General features: G+C 40.3%; 2 protein-coding genes across 3 annotated transcripts; both read left to right on the top strand.

Moving 5' to 3' along the window:
* Nucleotides 1-207: 207 nt before the first annotated feature.
* gss (glutathione synthetase) lies at nucleotides 208-7539 on the top strand. Of its 2 annotated transcripts, none has more exons than XM_030768934.1 (13): nucleotides 208-316; nucleotides 1223-1367; nucleotides 2128-2273; nucleotides 2584-2659; nucleotides 3121-3260; nucleotides 3393-3509; nucleotides 3891-3971; nucleotides 4126-4203; nucleotides 4341-4410; nucleotides 4578-4772; nucleotides 4871-4952; nucleotides 6008-6197; nucleotides 6559-7539. In XM_030768934.1, the coding sequence occupies exons 2-13, from the start codon at nucleotides 1233-1235 to the stop codon at nucleotides 6680-6682; spliced, it is 1434 nt and encodes a 477-aa protein (XP_030624794.1). In that variant the 5' UTR covers nucleotides 208-316; nucleotides 1223-1232; the 3' UTR covers nucleotides 6683-7539. The 2 variants fall into 2 exon arrangements, with proteins under 2 accessions (XP_030624794.1, XP_030624793.1); XM_030768933.1 differs by having other exon boundaries at nucleotides 208-354.
* A 393-nt stretch (nucleotides 7540-7932) lies between these two features.
* On the top strand, nucleotides 7933-16221 carry LOC115806858 (deoxynucleoside triphosphate triphosphohydrolase SAMHD1-like). The gene is made up of 16 exons (XM_030767719.1): nucleotides 7933-8110; nucleotides 9200-9266; nucleotides 9725-9797; nucleotides 10020-10180; nucleotides 11220-11335; nucleotides 12281-12351; nucleotides 12442-12609; nucleotides 12723-12823; nucleotides 13149-13257; nucleotides 13614-13705; nucleotides 13843-13958; nucleotides 14231-14370; nucleotides 14611-14700; nucleotides 14804-14908; nucleotides 15094-15231; nucleotides 16045-16221. Exons 1-16 carry the CDS (start codon nucleotides 7933-7935, stop codon nucleotides 16219-16221), a joined length of 1902 nt encoding a protein of 633 aa, XP_030623579.1.
* The last annotated feature ends 4905 nt before the right edge of the window (nucleotides 16222-21126 follow it).

Here is a 21126-nt window from a genome sequence, read left to right as displayed (position 1 = left end):
CTCTGGAAACTACTTTGCTAAAGGCTACACTTTTTGAGTCGCTACGTTTACATTGATATTGTGGTGAACTGGATGGGTAAAAGCAAAATGGGAGCCGCTGTACTGTCACTGCTCGCTTCCTCATGGTGCTTTGTTGAATCAGTGCAAACAAGGCGCAAATGAGAGGCTACTTCCTGTTCATGTGCTATATGCCGCATAGGTAAAGGTGCTGGTGTCGCTGCAACTGTCGCTTTCTGAGTTTGGATATATTTGGGAGGCGTATCGGTACTTTGGAAATTTTACTCCTTGTGTTGTTTCGTGTCGATCAGCTCAAGAAGTACGTTAACCTGATCTCTGGGAACGGTGATTCTACTGGTAAATTTTGCAATCCATGCAGTATAAACTCTGTCTGGGACTCTCGTTTTGATCCACGTTTGGTTCATTAAGATAGATAATCCGTTAATGTCAACTCAGAGTTTCTTTTTCAGTTTGCCAATGTGTTCTTACTGGGAAATATCTTCGCTTTCTTTAAAGGCGATCTATCCGGTAAACGTTACCAAAAAAAGCAAAGCCAAAGTCAGTATTAGACCAGCGACCACGCTAGCTCGCCCCGAGACTGGGAAGTGCAATGTCATGATGAACAGAGTGTAATTTAGGTCGCCTTGGTTCAACGTGTGCACGTTTATCAAGCTCCCATGGTAACTTTGACACTCGTGCTGAAAATTTCATTTCAGCATCTTCATCTTGAGCTTGCCTCCTGACACCCATCGCCGCATTTGTTGAGCTCACAGAATCAACAACAAGCTAGATCATTACCTTGTAGTTTCCCATAACATAGCATATAGCATAATATAGCATACACTGAGCGAAGTTGTGGTGATTTCAAAACTCCATCATGCTAGGTTAACAACGTTTTGTATGGACCTTTCTGTTGGTTCCAAAACGGAGATATCAACAAATATGAAAACGTTTATAAACCAGATTTATACTCAGCAGGTCGAGGGTCCTAAACATGGATGTTTATGGCCACGGTCTGTTTTACTTTGAAACCAGAATAAGGAATGGATTAGAAATAAGTGTGTACTGTTTTATGTCAGTCTCTGGTCTCATCATGCAAAGCTGTTTAAATAGGGGAATGTCTGTCTGTTTCTACTTCTTTATATACTTGTGCGCATGCTTAACCAGTTCATTCTGTGTCTGTTGAAAGTATTTAACTTCACCAAAAATTTAATTTCACTCATAGGTTTATCATCATGTCTGCCGGTGGGATCCCCGACAAAGTCCTAAGAAATGGAGACTTGATAATAAAACTTGAAGAGATAGCCAAAGATACAGCTCTTTTGAATGGGGTTTTAATGCGGACTAAAGACACACCAAATTCACCTGAGGTGAGAAGTCATGTTTAAATTTACACTCACATTTATTCATTTGGTGGGTGCTTTTATCCAAAGTGACTCACTGAATACATACAACACACAAATAGCTAGCAGCCTGTTGCCTTGCTGCTCAGATTCAGGGACTCCATCAGAGAACCTGCTTGGGTCATGGGTGGGCTCAAACCACAGACCTTTAAGTTAACAACACAACACGCTAAGTGATTCCACCCCAAGGAAAGAAATGTGGGTCACTAATATGACAAGCCCCTCCTAAATCACCAACAAAACTTGTTTCAAATTCATTTTTAGTGCTGAGAATAAAGCTGTAAGTCAGACCTAAGGCAGTGAAAATGCTCTTACTGTGTTTTAGAGTAACAGTGTTCATTCAGATCAGCCACTGTGTTGGAGAGAATGAGTGGTCTCTTGTATGCCAGCCACACAGGCGTACGTAATGTTCAGTCACGTTTGGAATTCTGTCTGTTGTGCGTTTGGGTATTGTGAATGGATTAGTGTAGGTTAATTCCATTTCAGCGCGCCGGATTGCTCACTATTGGAATTATGTGACTTAAGCTTCATTACACCTGAATTTTACCAAAAAAAAAACCCTTTTCTTACTTTGTATTTACACAGTGACTATTTTCTCATAAACTCTTCCGTGTAAATGCTCAGTTCTGTTTGATATGTAGGATATTTCTCTCCCAGCATCAAACATCATAGAATTAGTCATTGAATCTGATTTGTGAAAAAGAAAAATCTCTGTGTATGGTTACAGGTGGTGAACTATGCGCCATTCACTCTCTTCCCCTCCCCCGTGCCCAGAGCACTCTTCCAGCAGGCTTTGGCAGTGCAGACGCACTTCAACCGACTGGTGGACAGGATCAGCCAGAATCCCAGCTTCCTTGAGGAGGCTCTGGCCAGGTACAAAGCACTGACCACTGCAGAGCTGTGGTCCTAGGGTTAGCAGGTAGACTGGTGAGCCAAAGCCTTCTAATACACAGACTGAGATAATAGAATACTACGCTCAAATTATGCGTATTTCTGACACCTCAAAGAAATACTCAAAAAAAAAAAAAATTAACAAGATGTTGAAAAAAAAATTATTGAATACAAATGATTTTTTTTCTTTACCTGCCATGTAATGACCGGTTTCTTTGTAGGGCACAAAATAGAAGTAGACTGATGAAATGCCCTTAAAAATGGAAACATTTCTAATTGTGTCTCTTATCAGCACTATCAAAGTCGACGATTTCACCGCAAGGCTGTTTAAGATATACAGACAAGTACTGCAGGAGCCCCAGTCTCAGGTGAGCATTACATTAAGAGATCTGTCTTTTTTTGTGTGAAACATAATGAAGTATTCTCTCTTATGCATGCCATTATCAGCACCATGAAATGACAATGGAGCGATTCTCTGATTAAAAACATGTCTTGTGGTTAGGTTTTCCATGCAAGATTTGCCTCAGGCACAAACACATGAAATGCTTAAAACAAGTTTTCAAAAAGTTTCACTACATCATCAGTGTATTTGCATCATTGATTTGCCTCTTTTTTATGAGGGTTCTGTGGATTGCATGTTGCAGTGCAATTGAATAGTGTCATTAATTGGATGACATAAAGGAGCAATCAGTGAGAGTTCAATGTTATAAATATACCATTGGTTACATATAATATTTTATTGTGTATGGCAGATGTCATTTGTTGATTTTACAGCTTGAGAGGTTAGAAAAACCTTGTAAATTAATAAGGTCTTCTTTTCTTTTTTAAGTCTATTGTTTTGGGTCTCAATCGCTCTGACTACATGTTGGACCAGAGTGAAGATGGAAATGTGTCTTTAAAACAGATTGAGATCAACACTATTGCAGCCAGTTTTGGGGGTCTTTCCTCAAGGACTCCTGACGTCCATCGGTGAGTTGTACTGGATAGGTAGTTCTAATAAGAGACTTGTTTTCCAATGTCAGTGTGTGTGAATGCAAATTACAGAAGCACAGATGGTGTCCAGTTTTGATAATTAATTCACCAACCGCGCTGCTCCTCTAGGCACATTCTAAGGGTTGCAAATCGAATGGATGAGCTCAAACAAATACTAGATAACAATCCGGCTGCAGGGCTAGCCAAAGGGTTGGCCAAAGCCTGGGAACTTTATGGATCTGAGAAGTAAGTCTAGAACCTTTGTACATGTTTTTTTTTTATTTGTTTATTTGTTTGTTTTCCACAGAGTGGACAGACTAGTTCACAGTACATATACAGTATGCTGACTCATCCCTGTTAAAATATCAGTATTTTAGACTGTTTTTGACCTATGGTGACAAAACATCAAAAACATGGGATTTGTTTTGTAAAGACAGTCTTTGCAAAACACGACAACTGTTTTCATCACATGTAATCTGATTCATGCTCATTGACCCAAGAACACCAAAGCACAGATATGGCACATTAATATGATGGTGGGTCGCTGGCGCTCTTAAATGAGTTTGAGAACTGAGGCATTTTCCTGAGGGATCTTATAAATTAATCAGAGGTGTTCTCTTTTCACAGGGCTGTGGTCATGTTTCTTGTTGAGGATATCCAGAGAAACATTTATGATCATCGATTTGTGGAGAATGAGCTGTGGAAAAGGTCATTCAGACGGTCAAAGTCCCATATTCATGTTAGAACTGCAGTGATATTCAGTAGGAAGAGGAAGTGCAGAACCTGTCGACAGCAAATATTAAAGTTTGAAACTTAAAAAGACATGTTTAAACATTTCTTTCTCATGTTTTGTTGTGAACAGAAATATCCCTGTAATACGAAGACAGTTTGATGAAGTATATAAAACTGGATCATTGGATGAGAACAAGAGACTCTTTGTGTGAGTGTTACCATAAATTGATTACACCATGACATCATGTTAAATGTTTATACCTGTTTTGTTCATTTTAATAGATCTTAAATATGAATTAAATGATTCAACTAATATATTTATTTGTTTATTTATTTATTTTTAAGGGATGGACAAGAAGTTGCAATCGTTTATTTCCGCAATGGATATATGCCTAACAATTACTCTTCAGAACAGGTTTGGACCCTGTGCTCCTGTGTTTTGCCCTCCCTTTATCTGTTCTCCCTGCAGTTTTGTTCTAAACTCCCACTATTTTCAGAGACTGTGTTCCATTGTTTGCTAAACTTTTACATCCACTTAGATTTGAGGAGTCATAGCTAACTGGATGGTTTAATGTCGTTCAGAGCTGGGAAGCACGGTTGATGATTGAACGATCACTTGCTGTGAAGTGTCCAAACATAAGTACCCATCTTGCTGGAACCAAGAAGATCCAGCAGGAGCTGGCCAGGCCTGGAGTCCTGGAGCGGTTCTTTCCAGATGAACCTGAAACAGTGGCTCAGATTCGGGACACTTTTGCCGGCCTGTACACACTAGATCTGGTAAGAGTCTGCACACACTGCAGGTCATGCCAACTATTTCATGTATTTTGTTTTCCTTTTCAACAGTTTTTCTTGTTCTTTTCTTTTTTTTTCAAAAGGGAGATGACGGGGATAGAGCCGTGGCCCTGGCTTTGGCAAATCCTGATCTCTATGTGCTGAAACCACAAAGAGAAGGAGGAGGTGAGATACACTCTGACACACACACACACACAATATTTGACTTGGCCAAAGTCAGCGCTTGCCTCCCCCACATTCTTAAGAGTGCCATTTCTCAACTTTTGTGTGCCTTAGGCAAAAACCTCTTTTGGGACCCACACCCCAAAACCCTCCACTTAGACAACCCACCTTTCCATTATCATGACCCACCTACACTGATCTAATTTGACTTGATACATATATGCTCTGTCTTTTCTCAGCACTCCATTCAACCTATCTGAGTATCTTGCTTTGTAAGCAGTTCAATAGTGTAACTTACCTAACTTTGTATCAGCTTGCTATGCCGATTCTTGGACAGGCTAAATAATATTTTGATGGTTGCAAAACGTTGATCAACTTTGTGTGATGAGGTAGAGGGGTGGCTCCCACTAAGGGGGTTGAAGGGGGGTTGAGGGGTTGGCATGAGTCCAGAGGGGTTGTGTGTGCCTGTGGGAGTGGGATGTCAAAGCAGGGTGTGGAGGATAGAGTCTGGGGAGGATGGAGGCAGCGTGGTGTTCAGGGGGAAGAAACTATTGCACAGTCTGCCAGACCTGCTCCTGATGCTGCAGAACCCTCTCCCAGATGGGATGGGGGTGAGCAGTCCATGGGAGGGGTGCGAAGAGTCAGCCACAATGCTGGTGGCCTTGCGGATGGACCGGGAGTATAAGATAGTATAAGGGGAAAATGATTAGCGAGGGGGAGGCACAGAAAACTCCAGGACACAAAGCGGAGCAGAGTTTCCTCAGCCGAGTCCACTATATTCCTACATTGGGACGTCTTGAGGGGAATTAATCCCTTTCATGTTCACTTTTTTTTTTTTTTTTTTTTTTTTTTTAAATCTTATACATCACTGTCACTGAGGCTTAAGCCATTAATAGAGCTTCCCTGAATGACTTTTGGACACCTTTCTCAGCTTCACTCTCTGATCTGTCTGCCCAATCCCTCAAACAATTGCCTGGTTCGCCTGCCCCCCTAGCTTCGTCTCTGGCTCTAAGTGACCCGCTGATAACCTCAACACATCTCATTTCTCTTCTCTTTAGGAAACAATATTTATGGAGCGGAGATTCGTCAGGTGCTAGAGGGCATGAAGGACAGCTCAGAAAGGACGGCCTACATCCTGATGGACAAGATCAAGCCCCGCCCTGTGCACAACTATCTGCTCAGGGAAGGAACACCCCTGAGACTGAGTACTTGCCTGAGCGAGTTGGGCGTGTTTGGGGCTTACGTCAGGTAGGTCATGTGCCTGCATGTTTATGAGAAACTGTGCATGCAGATGAGTCTAAATGCATGTACAGTTTAGTTTTTATTTAGGTGTAGACTAGTAGCTGGACAGACTAGCTCTTTTTGTTTTGCCTTCATTTTAGACATTTCTTTCTGACTATCAATTATCTTCATGTTTACTAGCAATGGAGATAATTACTGGATAAAAACAGTATTTCTTGCCCTTGGTACCCACATTTTTTCCTTCACATGTCTTTCAACTGTCGCTGTAACTTAGTACTGATATTGCAGTAAGAAGACTATGCAGAACAATGGTCATGAGGTTTAATTTCCTGTCACGTGATCTCTGATTCCATGTACACACGAATAGGAAAGGAACAGATATGGTGCTGAATGAGTGCGTTGGCCATCTGCTGAGGACTAAGAGCTCAGAACATGCTGATGGAGGTGTCGCTGCAGGAGTGGCTGTCCTGGACAATCCCCTGCTGGTCTGAGTTACACTGCCTCCTCCTGGACATTAAAGGAAATTCACATGGACAAAGGAAGGAGACCAAAGTCCTCACCCCATTCCTCCTCAAACAGAACTGGAGCTAAAACACTGAGTCCTCTTAAAGTACCATGAACACTCCTCTAAAGTAATCTCACTGGTGGTTTCAAATATGCTCTCCTCTGTTCATTCCCTGTCCATAAAATGTTAATCTGGTTCTTGGGTGGAGCAGAAGAAGGTGGTTTGAGGTACCAACACAGGTGCAGTAACTGTCAAATGTGTCCGTTTGGACTCATTTAAGGTTTGATTTTCCACATTTTGAATTAGACAAGGCAAGCAACTCTTATTCCCATTTAGTGTCAAAGATAACTTGTATTTCCTTTGTCATGTTTTTGTAATACGTTTGTATTTTCTCTCATAACTAAGACAAGCTGATGATGAATTTCTCTCCGAATTTTGCCGAAATTAAACTGAGAAATGCACATTGCACAGAGAGTTATTTTGAGGTGATCCTCATTCAATTTAGGGAATCTGATCTGACAGTGAGGCATTAAAAAAAGACAAGAACAAGATTATACTGCTCCAACAAAGGCTTCACACCAAGTTTATGGAAAGAAGTACAGACCAAGAAATAACAAACTTTTATTTTTGCTGTGAGATTGAATCAATGTGTACAATCTGATTTCAAATTGTTGACTACTTTAAACACAGGAACACATTGTAGAAATAAACTGTTTATGCACATTTGTATTTTTCATTGAATGAAAGGTTGCAAGGTCACTTATCACAGTTGCAAAGCTGTTAAAAGACATAGATTTGTGATGTTCAGTAACTTATTTTTAATGTTATTTTCAGAGATACATGTTTAATCATAACTGTAAATAAAGCATTTTTGACGGATTTCTTTCTGAAAGGCGTGTCCTCTCTCAGACTTTCACTTTGCTGCGTGTTTATTCAGTGAGACGAGGTAATTCTAGCTTGCTGTTGCTTTTAAATCGAGAAGACACGTTGTATCCGGCAACAACCAGCCATGTTTGTTTTGTGATGTCTCCACGCCGACAGAAGGCAGTGTTGCTGTGCAATAATGTAACGGTACGCTGGGGATTTTCTAAACCGCCAAAGAAAAGGCTTCGAATGCAAGGGAGCGCAGACAGTCCAGTGACTGCCGGCAGAGTACGTCAGTGGTGCAGTGACAAGCCTCGTTTTTCTCTTGCCACAAGCGATTTTAGTCTTAAAATTTGACTGCAATAGTTAACTATGGAAAATCGGAAGCGTGCGAGGGAAGACTTATCATGTACTAACGCTTTTACTACTCCAAAAAAGCAAATCACCGAAGAGACACAGCGAGACCGTGACTTTAAGCACTGGGGCGTTGAGGAAACATGCAGTTACCTTCGGCAAGAGGGACTCGGCGTTTGGGAAAGTAAATTCGAAGGTAAGTGCCACGGGGCCCCTGTGATGCATGGTCTTTTTTTCTTTATCACTTTCATGCAGTCTTGCTGTTAGATATCTAAACAGCATTCACCAGACCCACTAATATAAGTAAATCATGTAAGACCTCCTTGCAAGTCTAATTTCAGCGAGATACGTTTCTAGACAGTTGTTAAAGCAAACGATCAGACCAAATATTCTGTGGTTAACTTCAAGCTGCTGGGCTGTAGGTTGTCAGTAGCTTATTTTTATGTGTGTGTGTGTGTGTGTGTGTGTGTGGTCTGTCTGTCTGTCTGTCTAATCAGTGTAGGTTCCTCATCGGCTGAGAGAGTATTCGTGTTGTAAAAGATTGCACGTGTTGCCGCAGCTGTTTTGAAACGCAGCTGTTTTGTCCCACCTGTGTGATGAAAATGATATGATTTCTGAGTTAAGTTTGAACACAAAGAAGCATCAGTCCAATCATTTTTGGCTGCTTCTAGTGAGAATTTGTATTGTTACTCAAACAGCAGGTTGTTGACGTAGGTCTACATTAAAATGTTTATATTAGGTGATTTGTTATTTTTTTTAACGGGGGGAGGGGAGGTGGCCCAATGGTCAATGACAATACTCTGTAGAGTATAGGGGGATGGCAGGTTAACAAGGAGGATGCATTTTGGTCATTTTGCTAACAAGGGGGATGGCATCCCCCCTCATCTCCCTACAAATCGCCTACTGTTTAAATTATATCAGAGATATAGTAGGCATGAATCTGTTTTCTAAAGAAAATGCTCAAAAAGTCAGATTTTGTAGTCCGACAAGTGGCAGATGATCAGTCCCCAATAAAGCAGCAATATGTTGAATTTTCTTTTGAGAGAGCAAGCAGTGAACTCTGACTGCAAGTGAGAGCAAGACCTTAAGCTCAAGGATATCTCTTCCAGTTATCTGTGTTTTCCCTGTACCACAGGAAGACTCCTTTTATTTTGTCTCCTGGTTCCCATGGACACACACACACACACATCTCGATATCACTCAGTCTCTATCATCCCTTCTTTCATTCCAGTTGATTTTTTTTAATTAACTTTTCTGGTATTTTTGTCTCTCCTTTATTTCCCAGAAGAGAGAATCACTGGGGTGGGCTTGCGCTACATCACTGATGAACGACTGGAGAAAATGGGTGTAGGGTGAGTGCGAGTGTTTGAGGTTGTGGATGTAGCAGTTGGGTTGTTAAATAAAGGTGACCCTCAGGATAGCATGAAAGTGTCAACTTAAGTTCTTCATGCAACAACCTAAGGGGATATTAAATCCTGAGATTATCCACTAGCATATACAGATTCTTTCTCAAAGGCCTGAGTCATGAGTTGGGAGAGACAGGATAACAGGCCCTGTACTGCTCAAGGCACTTAACCCTAATGCTCCCCAGGCGCAGAGGAATGCTGCCCACTGCTCCTGCATTTGTTGTGTGTGTTCACTACTGGTGTGTTGGATGGGTTAAATGCAGAGGACAAATTCACTGCTCACTGTTCACAGTGTGTGTGTGCAATCACGGAAACTTAAACAAATTCTCATTCTTCCTCTAAAACATCCAAATGAAGTAGTGTGTCACATCTCTCTGTTCCCTTTTCCTTTTTCCTTTATATAGCCCTCTGGGTGAGAGACTAAAGATCCTCCACTCTCTGGAGAAGCTGTGGCAAATATCGGCAGAGCACATGAAGGTAGAACTCAGTGTTCAATCATTGTTCGCCTCACACAGTCATTGAGCAAGCATAGATTGGTTTCTTTCTTTCTTTTTTTTTTCTCAATGTACCTGTCATTTCTTGTTTTGATTATGGTGCTTTAGAAAACTTTCTCGTAGCTAATTGTATACCTAATCCGTCTCAAAATCTCATTGTAACGCTTTAGGCTCTTTGTAGGGTTAACCTTAATGTCTCCCTCAGGTTTTCAACGACCCCATCCACGGACACATTGAAATACACCCTCTTCTAGTCCGGATCATAGACACACCCCAGTTCCAGAGGCTCCGACATATCAAACAGCTAGGAGGGACTTACCTGGTTTTCCCTGGGGCATCTCACAACCGGTTTGAACACTGTATTGGGTGAGTTTGTAGGAATCACCAAATAGGACCATGGGAGAATAAACAGGTCGGTCATAAACAGATCAAAGACAAGCTCATACATAGAGCTTGAGTTTCACACTGCAAGCCTTAGCGCTCAGTTCAGATTTATTGCTCAGATATGATTTTTTTAGTTTAGCTGTTCATATTATTTTTTTAAAATGTGGCCAATATCACATTCCAGTGTGAGCTCATCACGGTCCTGAACTGACCCGCAAAGTTTCTTCAAAGAGCAATAACAGACGTCACAGGCAGCATGCCGTCGTACGGAAGTGAACATGGAGGCTGTTGAAATCAGCATTTACAGTTGATGTGCAGTGGAAACCAGCGAATTTGTAAGCAGATTATAACAAGGATGAAGACGAGGAGAAAGAGAGCCAAATTTTTAATTATGGCTTTTTGTGGGGCAGCTGTCTTCCATGTTTGAATCCACAGAGTGACTCCCACCGGTGCAGAATTTTGACGAATGTCGATCTAGAGTGACGTAAAAGTCACATGAATTCTGAAATGACTGTTCAGACTGAGGTCGCACTGCAAATAATCAGACCTGTATCAGATTTAGGACCACTTATGAAAGTGGCCCAGATCGGAATTGAAAAGATCAGATTCCATGTGATTTGTGCTGTTCACACCGTTAGGAAAAAAACAGATCTGAGTCACAAATGGGCAAAAAATCTGATTTGGGCCACTTTTGCCTGCAGTGTGAACATAGCCGTTGTCTTTTATTATGGTACTTGGAGCCATTTTGCATTTAGGTCAGTTTGAAAGCATAGGATTGTCAACTTTGGTTGTTTTTTTCCTTATATAATTGATCGTAAAACTAGACTGAGATTCTTAGCAGTTAAACTTAAATGATGTAGACCTATCTTATTCATAATGAAGATAACTTATAATCCATTTGGAAGTGGTTATTTGGAATGATTAAAACAATGTTTAGTTGTTGGTCTTTTAAGGATGACTGAAATGTTTTACATGTTACCTTTTAAATATGTTGCTCTGCACTCTTGTGTTTTTGGATCAGTGTTGGGTACCTCGCGGGTCAGCTGGTCCAGACCCTGAACAAGAAACAACCAGAACTGCTCATAACACGACAGGATATCCTGTGTGTTCAGATTGCTGGTCTATGTCATGACTTAGGTAAGTACCCATCCCAACAGAAATTACGAAATGTAAATCTTTCCATTTGTGGAGATCTAAGGTTGCGTACTGAAACCCAGTACCTAAATGACATCGGTTCGTATCTGATTGGTATCTACCGGACCCGCAGTGCAGATTTCAGTGCCACTTAAATGCCTGAGCTGTCGATTGATTTGAAGAGTTCATTTGCAAAAACATAAACGCCATCTTTTAAAAAAACAAAATGACTGTTGTGAGTTATTCTTAACACACAGCACATTCTGAAGCCTAAACACATTTTGTCACAAAAGCTGTTATTGTCCATTGTCAACGCATTGCAAGTTCATGTTTTACAACTGAAAACACCAAACACCCATGCTGTTCTTGAGCAAAAGCCGATAAATTCATTCAGCGAATCAGCGCGCAGTAGTCAGGTCAGGTGACGCAATGTGCCAGAAAAAGCAGATATGACAATAAGTTAATGTATTGTTCAGTCTGAAGTTCAAATTTTCTTCAGAGATTAAAAAAAAAGTCATTCTTTAATGTCGTTGACTTTTGTTTTTGTTTTTGTTTTCCAAGTATCGGTTCAGACGCTGTTTAGGCACCAGCACCTTTTTAAAAGGAACATTTTAGCACCGGTATCAGCAAAAATGGTTAAATCATATGCTTCTTTCTTTTTTCTGCTCCATGTTCTAAACAAACAATGTGGGAGGAAAAACCAAAATGCTTTCTTCATCAGTACTCAGATGTAGGTTATGCTGTTAAAATTTTGGAAGGAACGAAGTGTTCTCTTGGTGACAGTCCATGTCAGATCACGAGTGTTTGACACACCCATCAGAATTTGTTTTTTGTACTTCTCTTTATGCTTCATTACATGTAGGACCAAACAAAAGTCATAGTTTTGACAGTGGAGACTTTATTCATGACACAAAAATAACCGTTTTTTAAAAACATTTTTTCCTCTAGGACATGGTCCATTCTCTCATATGTATGATGGCATGTTTATCCCTAAAGTTCGTCCTGACGTTGTGTGGAAGGTAAACAGTGACCAAGTACAACTGATTTTTTTTTTTTGTTGCATTGATGCAAAAACGTCCTGTTTTAACTTGTATGTATGTTTTCCACAGCATGAGAAGGCTTCAGTGCAGATGTTTGACCACATGGTCAAGGAGAACAAACTGGAGCCTGTAATGGAGAAGTATGGTTTGATCTTGCCTGATGATCTTGACTTCATTAAGGAGCAGATTGCCGGACCCCTTCATCCCCCTGTCTCAACCAGTAAAGGACAAGCCCCAGTGAGTTGTCTTTACAATCATACCAAATGAAGTGGTCTTTGACCTCTGGGTGACCTGAATATGTGTGTTTGTTTGACTTGATCTAAATATTAATTACTATGTCATTTCCATAGTGGCCTTACAAAGGGAGGCCGAAGGAGAAGTCCTTCCTCTACGAGATTGTGGCAAATAAAAGAAATGGTATTGATGTGGATAAATGGGACTATTTTGCCAGGTAAATCCATGACAGTTCTTCAAGAGGTGGTGTTTTGTGTTTTATTTATTAGATGGTGGTTTTTATTAGAGCCTTGTTTTATCTTAAATGCCTGTCTTTATTGTCACATTTGAGCGCTTCCAAAATACATCACTACTGCCACTTTCACAATGTTGGCTTTTTTTTTGTCATTTTCAAAGTATTTTCATAATTTCTACCAAGAAATGGAAACGCGGTGAACCTTGTTGCCTCACTGACATTTTGATTTTGTTCCTGAGTAACATGGATACACCCTCTGTCTTTTAACTCAGGTGTTTCATTTGTTTCATGCTGTGTTTTTGTTTAGGGATTGCTATCACCTGGGAATCCATAATAACTTTGACCATCGCCGCTTCCTGAAATTCGCCCGTGTGTGTGACGTAGACGGGAAGAAATATATCTGCACCAGAGACAAGGTGCCAATTAATAATAATCTTCAGTCATCCTGTTGCACTGTTGAAGATTCACAAATCCACAAAAATGTGAATTAAAAAAAATAAATAACTGAGGTAGAGAGGGACAGGAAAGAAGTTCAGACAATAAAGGGAAATCACAGACAGCGTTACAGAAGATGACTGCACAAACGATGGTCATAATAAAAAAAGCACACAACCAAGGACAAAATGAAACAAAGACAACCGTAACATTCAGAGCCCTCTTACAACTCATGACAACACGAAACCAAACATCAGCCAAGATGCCTGGGTTAGAATATCTTGTGGGTTTCCTGTTTTATATATTGATATTTTTCTTGTCTCTGGTTTTCTAACAGGAAGTGGGTAATCTCTATGATATGTTCCACACTCGAAACTGCCTGCATCGCAGAGCCTACCAGCATAAAGTGGGTAACATCATCGAGACCATGTAAGTGTCACAGTTGAGCAGCTCAGAGCTCAGACAAAACCACATTCACATAGTGAATTTACAGCATGGCTGGTTGGTGCCCTTCCTCTTATTATTAAGCTCTCAGATATGAATGTCACTTTTCTGTCATGTTTTAGGATAACAGAGGCTTTCGTGAAGGCTGATCCCCACATTCAGATCCAGGGCTCTGGGGGAAAGATGTTCACCCTCTCCTCAGCCATAGATGACATGGAGGCCTACACCAAACTCACAGGTCAGCTACAGTACAATCTGTGCTTCTGCCGTGTTTTCTCAGTGGTTTTGGCTACTTTAAAGTAAGGTGTTTATTGCCATTCATGCACTAGTGTAGCAGTTTGCGCTGCTAAGTGGTTTAGGGAAGTGAGTAAACAGTCTCTGGTATCATTCCCGCTCCCATATTTCAGTCATGGTCTGAGAATGTCCTCCAAACTCTATCCAGAGTGGATTTTCACCATTGTTGTGTCATTAACCTCTCCTTCTTGAACTCTTTGGCATTGCTCTCCTTAGATCACGTATTTGAACAGATCCTTTATTCCCCCTCTCTGGAACTGAAGGAGGCAAGAGACATCCTCCAGAACATCATCTGCAGACGGCTCTACAAATGCGTTGGGCAGACCCAACCAGAGACGTATGTGGAAGTCTCACAGGTCAGCACAGAGAGGGCCTGGTCATGAAGACTCACAACTATGCGTTATTATCTAACTGCACACAGATGGAGTTCATCTTTAAATCTTAGAAAGTCAGATGGCTCTGAGCAATCCTGTGTTGAAAACCATAAAGAGAAAAAAGATAACAGAAAATAGTTACAGCACTAAATGTAACTGCATAAATAGTGACTTATTTTATTGGTGTGCTCTCCTGTTAAAAACCTCTTCCTTGTCTTAAAGGAAGAGCTTTTAGTCTGGGCCAGTGATGTAGCCAATTCTAAACCCGATGGAACAGATGTGATCCTGATACCTGACGACTTTATTGTCAGTGTAAGTCATCCTCCTGTGTGTGTACTGTCAGCATAAGAATTTAGTCCTGTGCTGTTGATGAATAACCCACACAATACTTCACATTAAAACATATACTCAACAGGTCATTTATATGGACTATGGTATGAAGGAGAAGAACCCCATCAACAAAGTTCACTTCTACTGCAAGAACAACCCCACCAAAGCCATCAAGATCCGTAAAAATCAGGTAACTGCCCACTGAATAGTGAAACATCGCTGTTAATGCCAGTGTTGTTTTTGCGGGTTTGCACAGTCCACGTTAACTCTGATCAGACTTTTGCACGTTTAAAAATTACATCATGGTGAATGAGAGATTACAGTAAACACCTGTGTTGCTGGCCCTTGGGATCATGTGATCTGCTGTCCCAACAGGTCTCCAAGCTCCTGCCAGAGAAGTTTGCTGAACAGTTGATCAGGGTGTATTGTAAGAGGACAGATGAGAAGAGCATTGAGGCAGCCAAGAAGTACTTTGTGAATTGGTGTATCCGTAAAAACTTCTCCAAGCCTCAGGTAACTTAACTTGATCTACAGACATCTGCTATATGAGACAGATACACTTATATCTTCCAACATAGTCTTCCCCTGCTTTATGTGCATAAAGTGTGCCTGAAAGTGTGCCCCCTTGAAAGGCAAATTCTCATAACTGGAAAACATAAACACCAATAATTTGAATGCGGAAATTTTGTATGCATTCCCAAATGCCCAGAATTGAGATCATTTAAGCTAAAACAGCACTAAATCCCATAAAACTGACACAATTACTTGAATATGTAACATGACCTAATATAGCACAAATTAGCCAGGCACCCCCCCCCCCCAATTAATTGCTCTATGATATGGCTCTTTACCTGCTCTATTAAAGTTCCTTAATTTAATGTTACGCATATTATATTTAAGACACGGCTAACTAATAGAACAGCACAACACACTTTGTAAAGCTTTAATGCAAAACAAACACAATAGTAAAGACAAAGAAATCAATTGAAAGAATGTAATTGATACTCGATACACAAGTTGACTTGGTAGAGGAAGGTGAAAAGAGGAGGTGTGGGAGACTGCAGTGAGAGTCACTGTTGGTCACTTGTTGTTGTTCACAAGGCTCAGAAGTCAAGATCGGTCCTCAAAAGTTCGAATAAAAAAAAAAGCCTCATACCTGAAGAAGGGTTCTTACTGAAACTCCTTCTAAAGCTGAATTCTCATAATATGAAAGGGCACATCTCAGGGGAAGACTGTAAGACTGTTATTTTTTCTCTGTCAGCACCAAGTGCAACACAAAACAACATAATGTGAAAAGTAATTAGTTACGTGTGTTTCATTTTTCAGGATGGAGATGTCATCGCACCAGAACTCACTCCACTGAAGCCAAGCTGGGCAGCCAGCAATGATGAGGAAGATGATGGCAGTGAGCGTCCGAGGGGTACAGACCGCTCCACCACGAGGATTGGGAACAATGTGAAGACCAATCTCTTTCCTTCTCACACAGAGAATCACACACCCTGATCCCCAGTTGTCAAATGTTGGCATGTTCAGTACATTGATTTAAATATGCTGTGTGTGTTTACATTGTTTTCCAGAACTATACAGGACTATGGTTTGAGAAACAGGAGATACAGAGAGAAACATCTGACATCTGTGCTAACACTTATCTCAGGCCAGGAGTTCAGGGTTTTAAAATATTGTGCAGTTAAAATATTTTCGTTAAAGCTTTATTTTAAACAAATTTTTAGTTTTTCTGGTTTTGCTTCATACTTGTTTTTCAATACCTTGTAACTGTTTTGATGGCAAAGTAACAAGCAAGGATAGTTTTTGGGAGAGGACAGAAGTTACCCAGTTTGACAAAGTGTGTTCTGTCATTTGGGCACTCTCAGTTTCTCCCTCGTTTAATCTACCTCCGACACCCTGTTCTTTTTCAAAAACAGGATCATCTCAACTCAGCATCTCAGAGATGATACTGTTTATGATCACATCAACCCAAAGGCAAAGTGTTTCAGATGTACACTAAGTTGCTAAGACTATCATGCATAATCTCATTGTGTGCTACAGGGTGAATGTATATTCATTGTCATGCAGACTCTCATCATTTTAAACAAATTTTAGAAAGAATCATGGGTCTCCAGTGTTTACAAAACATGAACAGAAAGCAAATGGCTTGATTTTAAGATGTTTTGACCTGCTGCCCCCACCCCCCACCCAAATCATTTAACTTAACTCAATTATTGTAACAGAGATACCCAACAGGAGGGACTGTTGGAAAAAAAGCACAATTAATATACAATATTTCCTATTTTTTCCTGCTTCATTTCCATAAAAAAAAAACAGGCTCAGGTTATGGTCATTTTGGGCTCAGTTCCCAAAAGCATCAGTAGACTAATCAGCAGGTCAGCATGATAGTTTTATGTTTCTTTAGGTGTGTCTGTGATGTAGCTTATTGAATTGCTGATGTGATTGTGGTGAGTGTGGTCTTTTTTCTTGAACGTGTTCTTCCTGTTGTCTGTTATTAACTTGTGTTCAACCTGCCCCGCCTGTTTGACAGACAATGACTGTTAGATAGAAAAACAAAATGATGCACTTTGTGTTTAAAAGAAGAGGGGGGAGGGCTTATCACAAGTACTAAACATGTTTTGTGTTCATTGGCACATGAAAGAAATATATTATTTGGAAGAAAGTGAAAGTGGAACTCAGTGTTTGTCTCTGTCCTCTGTGACTCCATGCTGCAGTGAGAGTGGAACACAGTTCTCAGCTGTATTCTGAATCTTCCAGTCTTTCGTTGGAACAGAATACTGCATTTACCTAGAACAGTTTGAGTAGTAGAACAACCGTTGCAACAATCAGTTGCTCTAGGTTAAGAAAAAATGGATTTAGCACAGGATATCATTTTTGATATGTTTGACGTTCCTTTGAATTAAACTCCCTCTAGCATGTAAGGTGTGTCAGTCGTGAGCTCAGGAAAGTTAAAACAAAGATGTCCAGGGCAGGGGGCCCCCAGGACTGGAGCTGAGAACTGCAGGTCTAAGGTGTTTCTTTATTTACGATTGCCCTGTTCTTGTCTACACGAAATGATCATCCCATGCAGTAGCCTAATATTGTGAGACGTTAATCTTACCTGGGCAAGGCATTTATTACTTGACTGGGTGGACATGACGTCATGACTTCTAGCAAGTGTTGTCACATCGCACCTTTTTTTGTTCCTGTTTATGTGGCCCCAAGGGAATGCTGATTTGTATTTTGTTTATAAATTGCAAATGCAAAAACGAAAACACATTAAGATTTTTGTATATATAAATGTGGCAGCTCTCCATACCATTATACAAAGAACGTTTCGAAATTACATCGACTCACACGCACAAAGTGTGAAAAGTACAAATTTATTAAACCGAATCTGATAAATAGCATCTATAGGAAATTTTGCAGCAACAGAGGTCTGACCTAGAGGAGCATATTTTTATATGACGTCTGTCTTTACACCTCATGCAAACGGGTTCTGCACCATGTAGGAAAGTAGCTGACTTCTGAGGTTCTGATGATCATGTATCAGAGACACAGATTTGGTGCATGCTCTCCATTTTAAGACATGGGTATGACAACACCAAATGAGAGAGGCGATATCTGTCCAACTATCAGTCTGTTCATTCATCCATATTATTACACCCTTTAATTTTCTTTTAGGCTTACCTATTTGACACTGTAAAACTGTCCTCATTCCCTCTTTGTTTCCACTGTACTGTCTGTCTATGAGACAGCCACTGTTCACAAATAAATCTGTAAATTCTTCTTTGTACTTGTTACTTTCTGTACCGTCAACAAATGTCCCATAACTGCACCAAAAGTATGTCACTTTTTTATTGTTCCATCCACACTCTACCCCTTGCGTTTTTTATCTTTTTGTTCTTCCACTCACAGTGTTAAATGATACACATTGTTCTACGCTGTCTGCACAACATATTTTGCTTGAAACAACTCTACACTCTACTCAACATATTCTCCTCCAGTAACAGCAGGACTTTTCCCGATACCTTCTTTTGCATACTTCCACTCAAGCCACTAATTCTGATTCTCTTATTCCCTTTAAACCAGTTTTCACAAATTGTTTTTACTAATTGGAATCCTTTAGATACATTTATAATATTATAAATATAGTTAGAATACATTGTAGTGAAATGGATTTTCTTTGAAAATTAACTGATGTTTTACATATGTTTGTGCGTGTGTGTGTATTTATGTGTTTGTTTGTTTGCTTGCTTGCTGTTCTGGTGATGTGTAGTGCAAAGCATAGACAACTACAGAGAAGAGGGGTTCAACAAAAGGGCAAGTGTTTTCAAAGATAAATTGGTGCCTAGTCCAAGATGTGACAGTTGTTATTGACTTACATCCACATGCTATGAACAGAAAACGTACACAGATAGTAGATTCCTTAGATTCTTTCAGTCATATTTCTTTCAGTAGATATAAAAATAGCCATTCCCCATTCATAAATTAATTTACATCGGGGCCATGGTGATGGTCACTACAGTGATTCAACAAGAGATATATCAAAGGGGGGGGAAAAAACATTGTTATCTTGTAATAGTTGTGAATTTACATTTGTTGAAAGACGTTATGAAATAGCACACTTCCTTCAGAGCAATCTTGAAATTATCGTTGAACCTTGAGAACACTCTTCTGCGTACTGGGAAAACAGTTTAAACGTTGGCAGGACAACACACAAATATTTACGCACCAGCGCTGTGCCTGCTGGAATGTTCTGTTGTGCAAGGGACATAACAAACACTCGTGAGTTTGTGTCACAGCATTTTCATATTTACAAAGTGCTTGTTTTGTTTTATATGTAAAAAAAAACACGGTTAGAACCTTAGGACAATCTCAGTTCTTGGCAAGCAGCTATCACAAACCCCATCTGGTTGTGCCATGAGAGAGGAACATTCTCTTCATAAAACTGGTCAAAGGGGTTTACTGGACAAGGTTGTTGTTCTCTGGGTGGAGGTGTAAGTGTTCATGACATTTGCCATATTGCTAGGCATGAAGTGTTTGGATCCAATGAATATGTTTCATTGCAAACAGCTTATTTTAGGACTTGTTTATTACAGCTATTGTTTGGAGTAAAGTCCCAGAGGTGCTGGCTTATGATGTCAGCATCATTGTCTGAAATTCCTATGTGTAAGTTTCTGGGAGCTGAGTTTCTTGAGAAGTTTTTCAGTGTCATAATTAAATCACCAGATGTCTGATCACGAAATAAGTCTACATCAAAACAACCTGAAGTATCAGACTTCCACTAGGTAATGCTAATCATTCGCCTTAAACATATCCATCACAACTGATAACTTGGTTGTCTCTGGTACTGAACGTAGCTTAGGTGTCGCTTAAGTGTAACTTAAGCATTTTACACCAAACCCCCATTACACAGCATAAAAGTGTCTTTTTTTAAACCTTTGGTCATTGAGGGCCAGAACACAATGTACTTAGAATCTTTCACTGTGAATTTGTCTTTGTACAGTGTTAGCAGACACTTTTTTTGCCAAGATGACTAAACTTGGTTGATGATGTTGCACAGTTGCTGAAGGGTTGACTATGTAACCATGTGGCTCAAGCTTTGAAGAGGAGCTGCCTTTTACACACGAGATCAAAGCACGCTACTAACTTGCTGTAACGACCTCGCCTCCTCCCTCGCCAGTCTCAGCCATTCCGCGATCAGCGTCGCCGGTCTACTAATCACCGGCCTGATCTCTCATCCCGCACACCTGCCTTCACTTAGTTTTCCCATCACACCTCTCCCTATTTAAACCCCTCCGTCGGATCAGTCAGTGCAAAGTCTACACTTCCCTGTGTCCTCTGAGCCGTCTGTTTGTTGCATGTTTTGTATTCGTGCTGGCTTTCAACCTGAACTCTCCTTTTTGGCTTTGTAAAGCTCCTTTTGTTTATCTATTTGATTAAAATCCTGTTTTGCCCGCACTTGCGTCCCCTGCTTTGGTCTTGCCTGACACTTGCCTTGCTTATGTAGCTAGTTATAACAAGGAGATAAACAAAATAAGGAAGTTCCCAGCACACACAAGGTCATCCCTAAAAACTCAAATCAGATTTCACCAGGATTTGACCTTTGGGCTGTTTTCATTAGGTCATAAACTGGATTTAAATTGGTGACACTTGGGACCTCAATTCTCCTTGAAAACCCAAAAAGCTGACTGGCTGCCCTGTGTACCAAAGCTGTTTGGCAAACAAGCTAACTTCATGATGGCTGAAACCACTCAAAATACATTTTAAACATCGTTTCATACATGACATAATTGTTACAAATTTTCTCCATGACATATCAAAGACAAAGCCAACTTTACTGAAGTTCCAGGCTGTTGATTATAGGCAGCATGTACAATTCTTAAACTAAATATTAGTTTTTTAAAAATGAAAGATCAT

This window comes from Chanos chanos, chromosome 3 (assembly GCF_902362185.1).
Source record: "Chanos chanos chromosome 3, fChaCha1.1, whole genome shotgun sequence".
NCBI lineage: Eukaryota > Metazoa > Chordata > Actinopteri > Gonorynchiformes > Chanidae > Chanos > Chanos chanos.
This window is presented reverse-complemented; position numbering and strand designations above follow the sequence as displayed.

Coding starts and splice junctions, on each gene's coding strand:
- gss (XM_030768934.1), top strand. CDS start 1,233: ATGTCTGCCGGTGGGATCCCCGACAAAGTCCTAAGAAATGGAGACTTG. Junction 3,510..3,890: donor GAACTTTATGGATCTGAGAA/GTAAGTCTAGAA, acceptor CTCTTTTCACAG/GGCTGTGGTCATGTTTCTTG. Junction 6,198..6,558: donor GTGTTTGGGGCTTACGTCAG/GTAGGTCATGTG, acceptor ACACACGAATAG/GAAAGGAACAGATATGGTGC.
- LOC115806858 (XM_030767719.1), top strand. CDS start 7,933: ATGGAAAATCGGAAGCGTGCGAGGGAAGACTTATCATGTACTAACGCT. Junction 10,181..11,219: donor CGGTTTGAACACTGTATTGG/GTGAGTTTGTAG, acceptor TTTTTGGATCAG/TGTTGGGTACCTCGCGGGTC. Junction 14,909..15,093: donor TCAAGATCCGTAAAAATCAG/GTAACTGCCCAC, acceptor CTGTCCCAACAG/GTCTCCAAGCTCCTGCCAGA.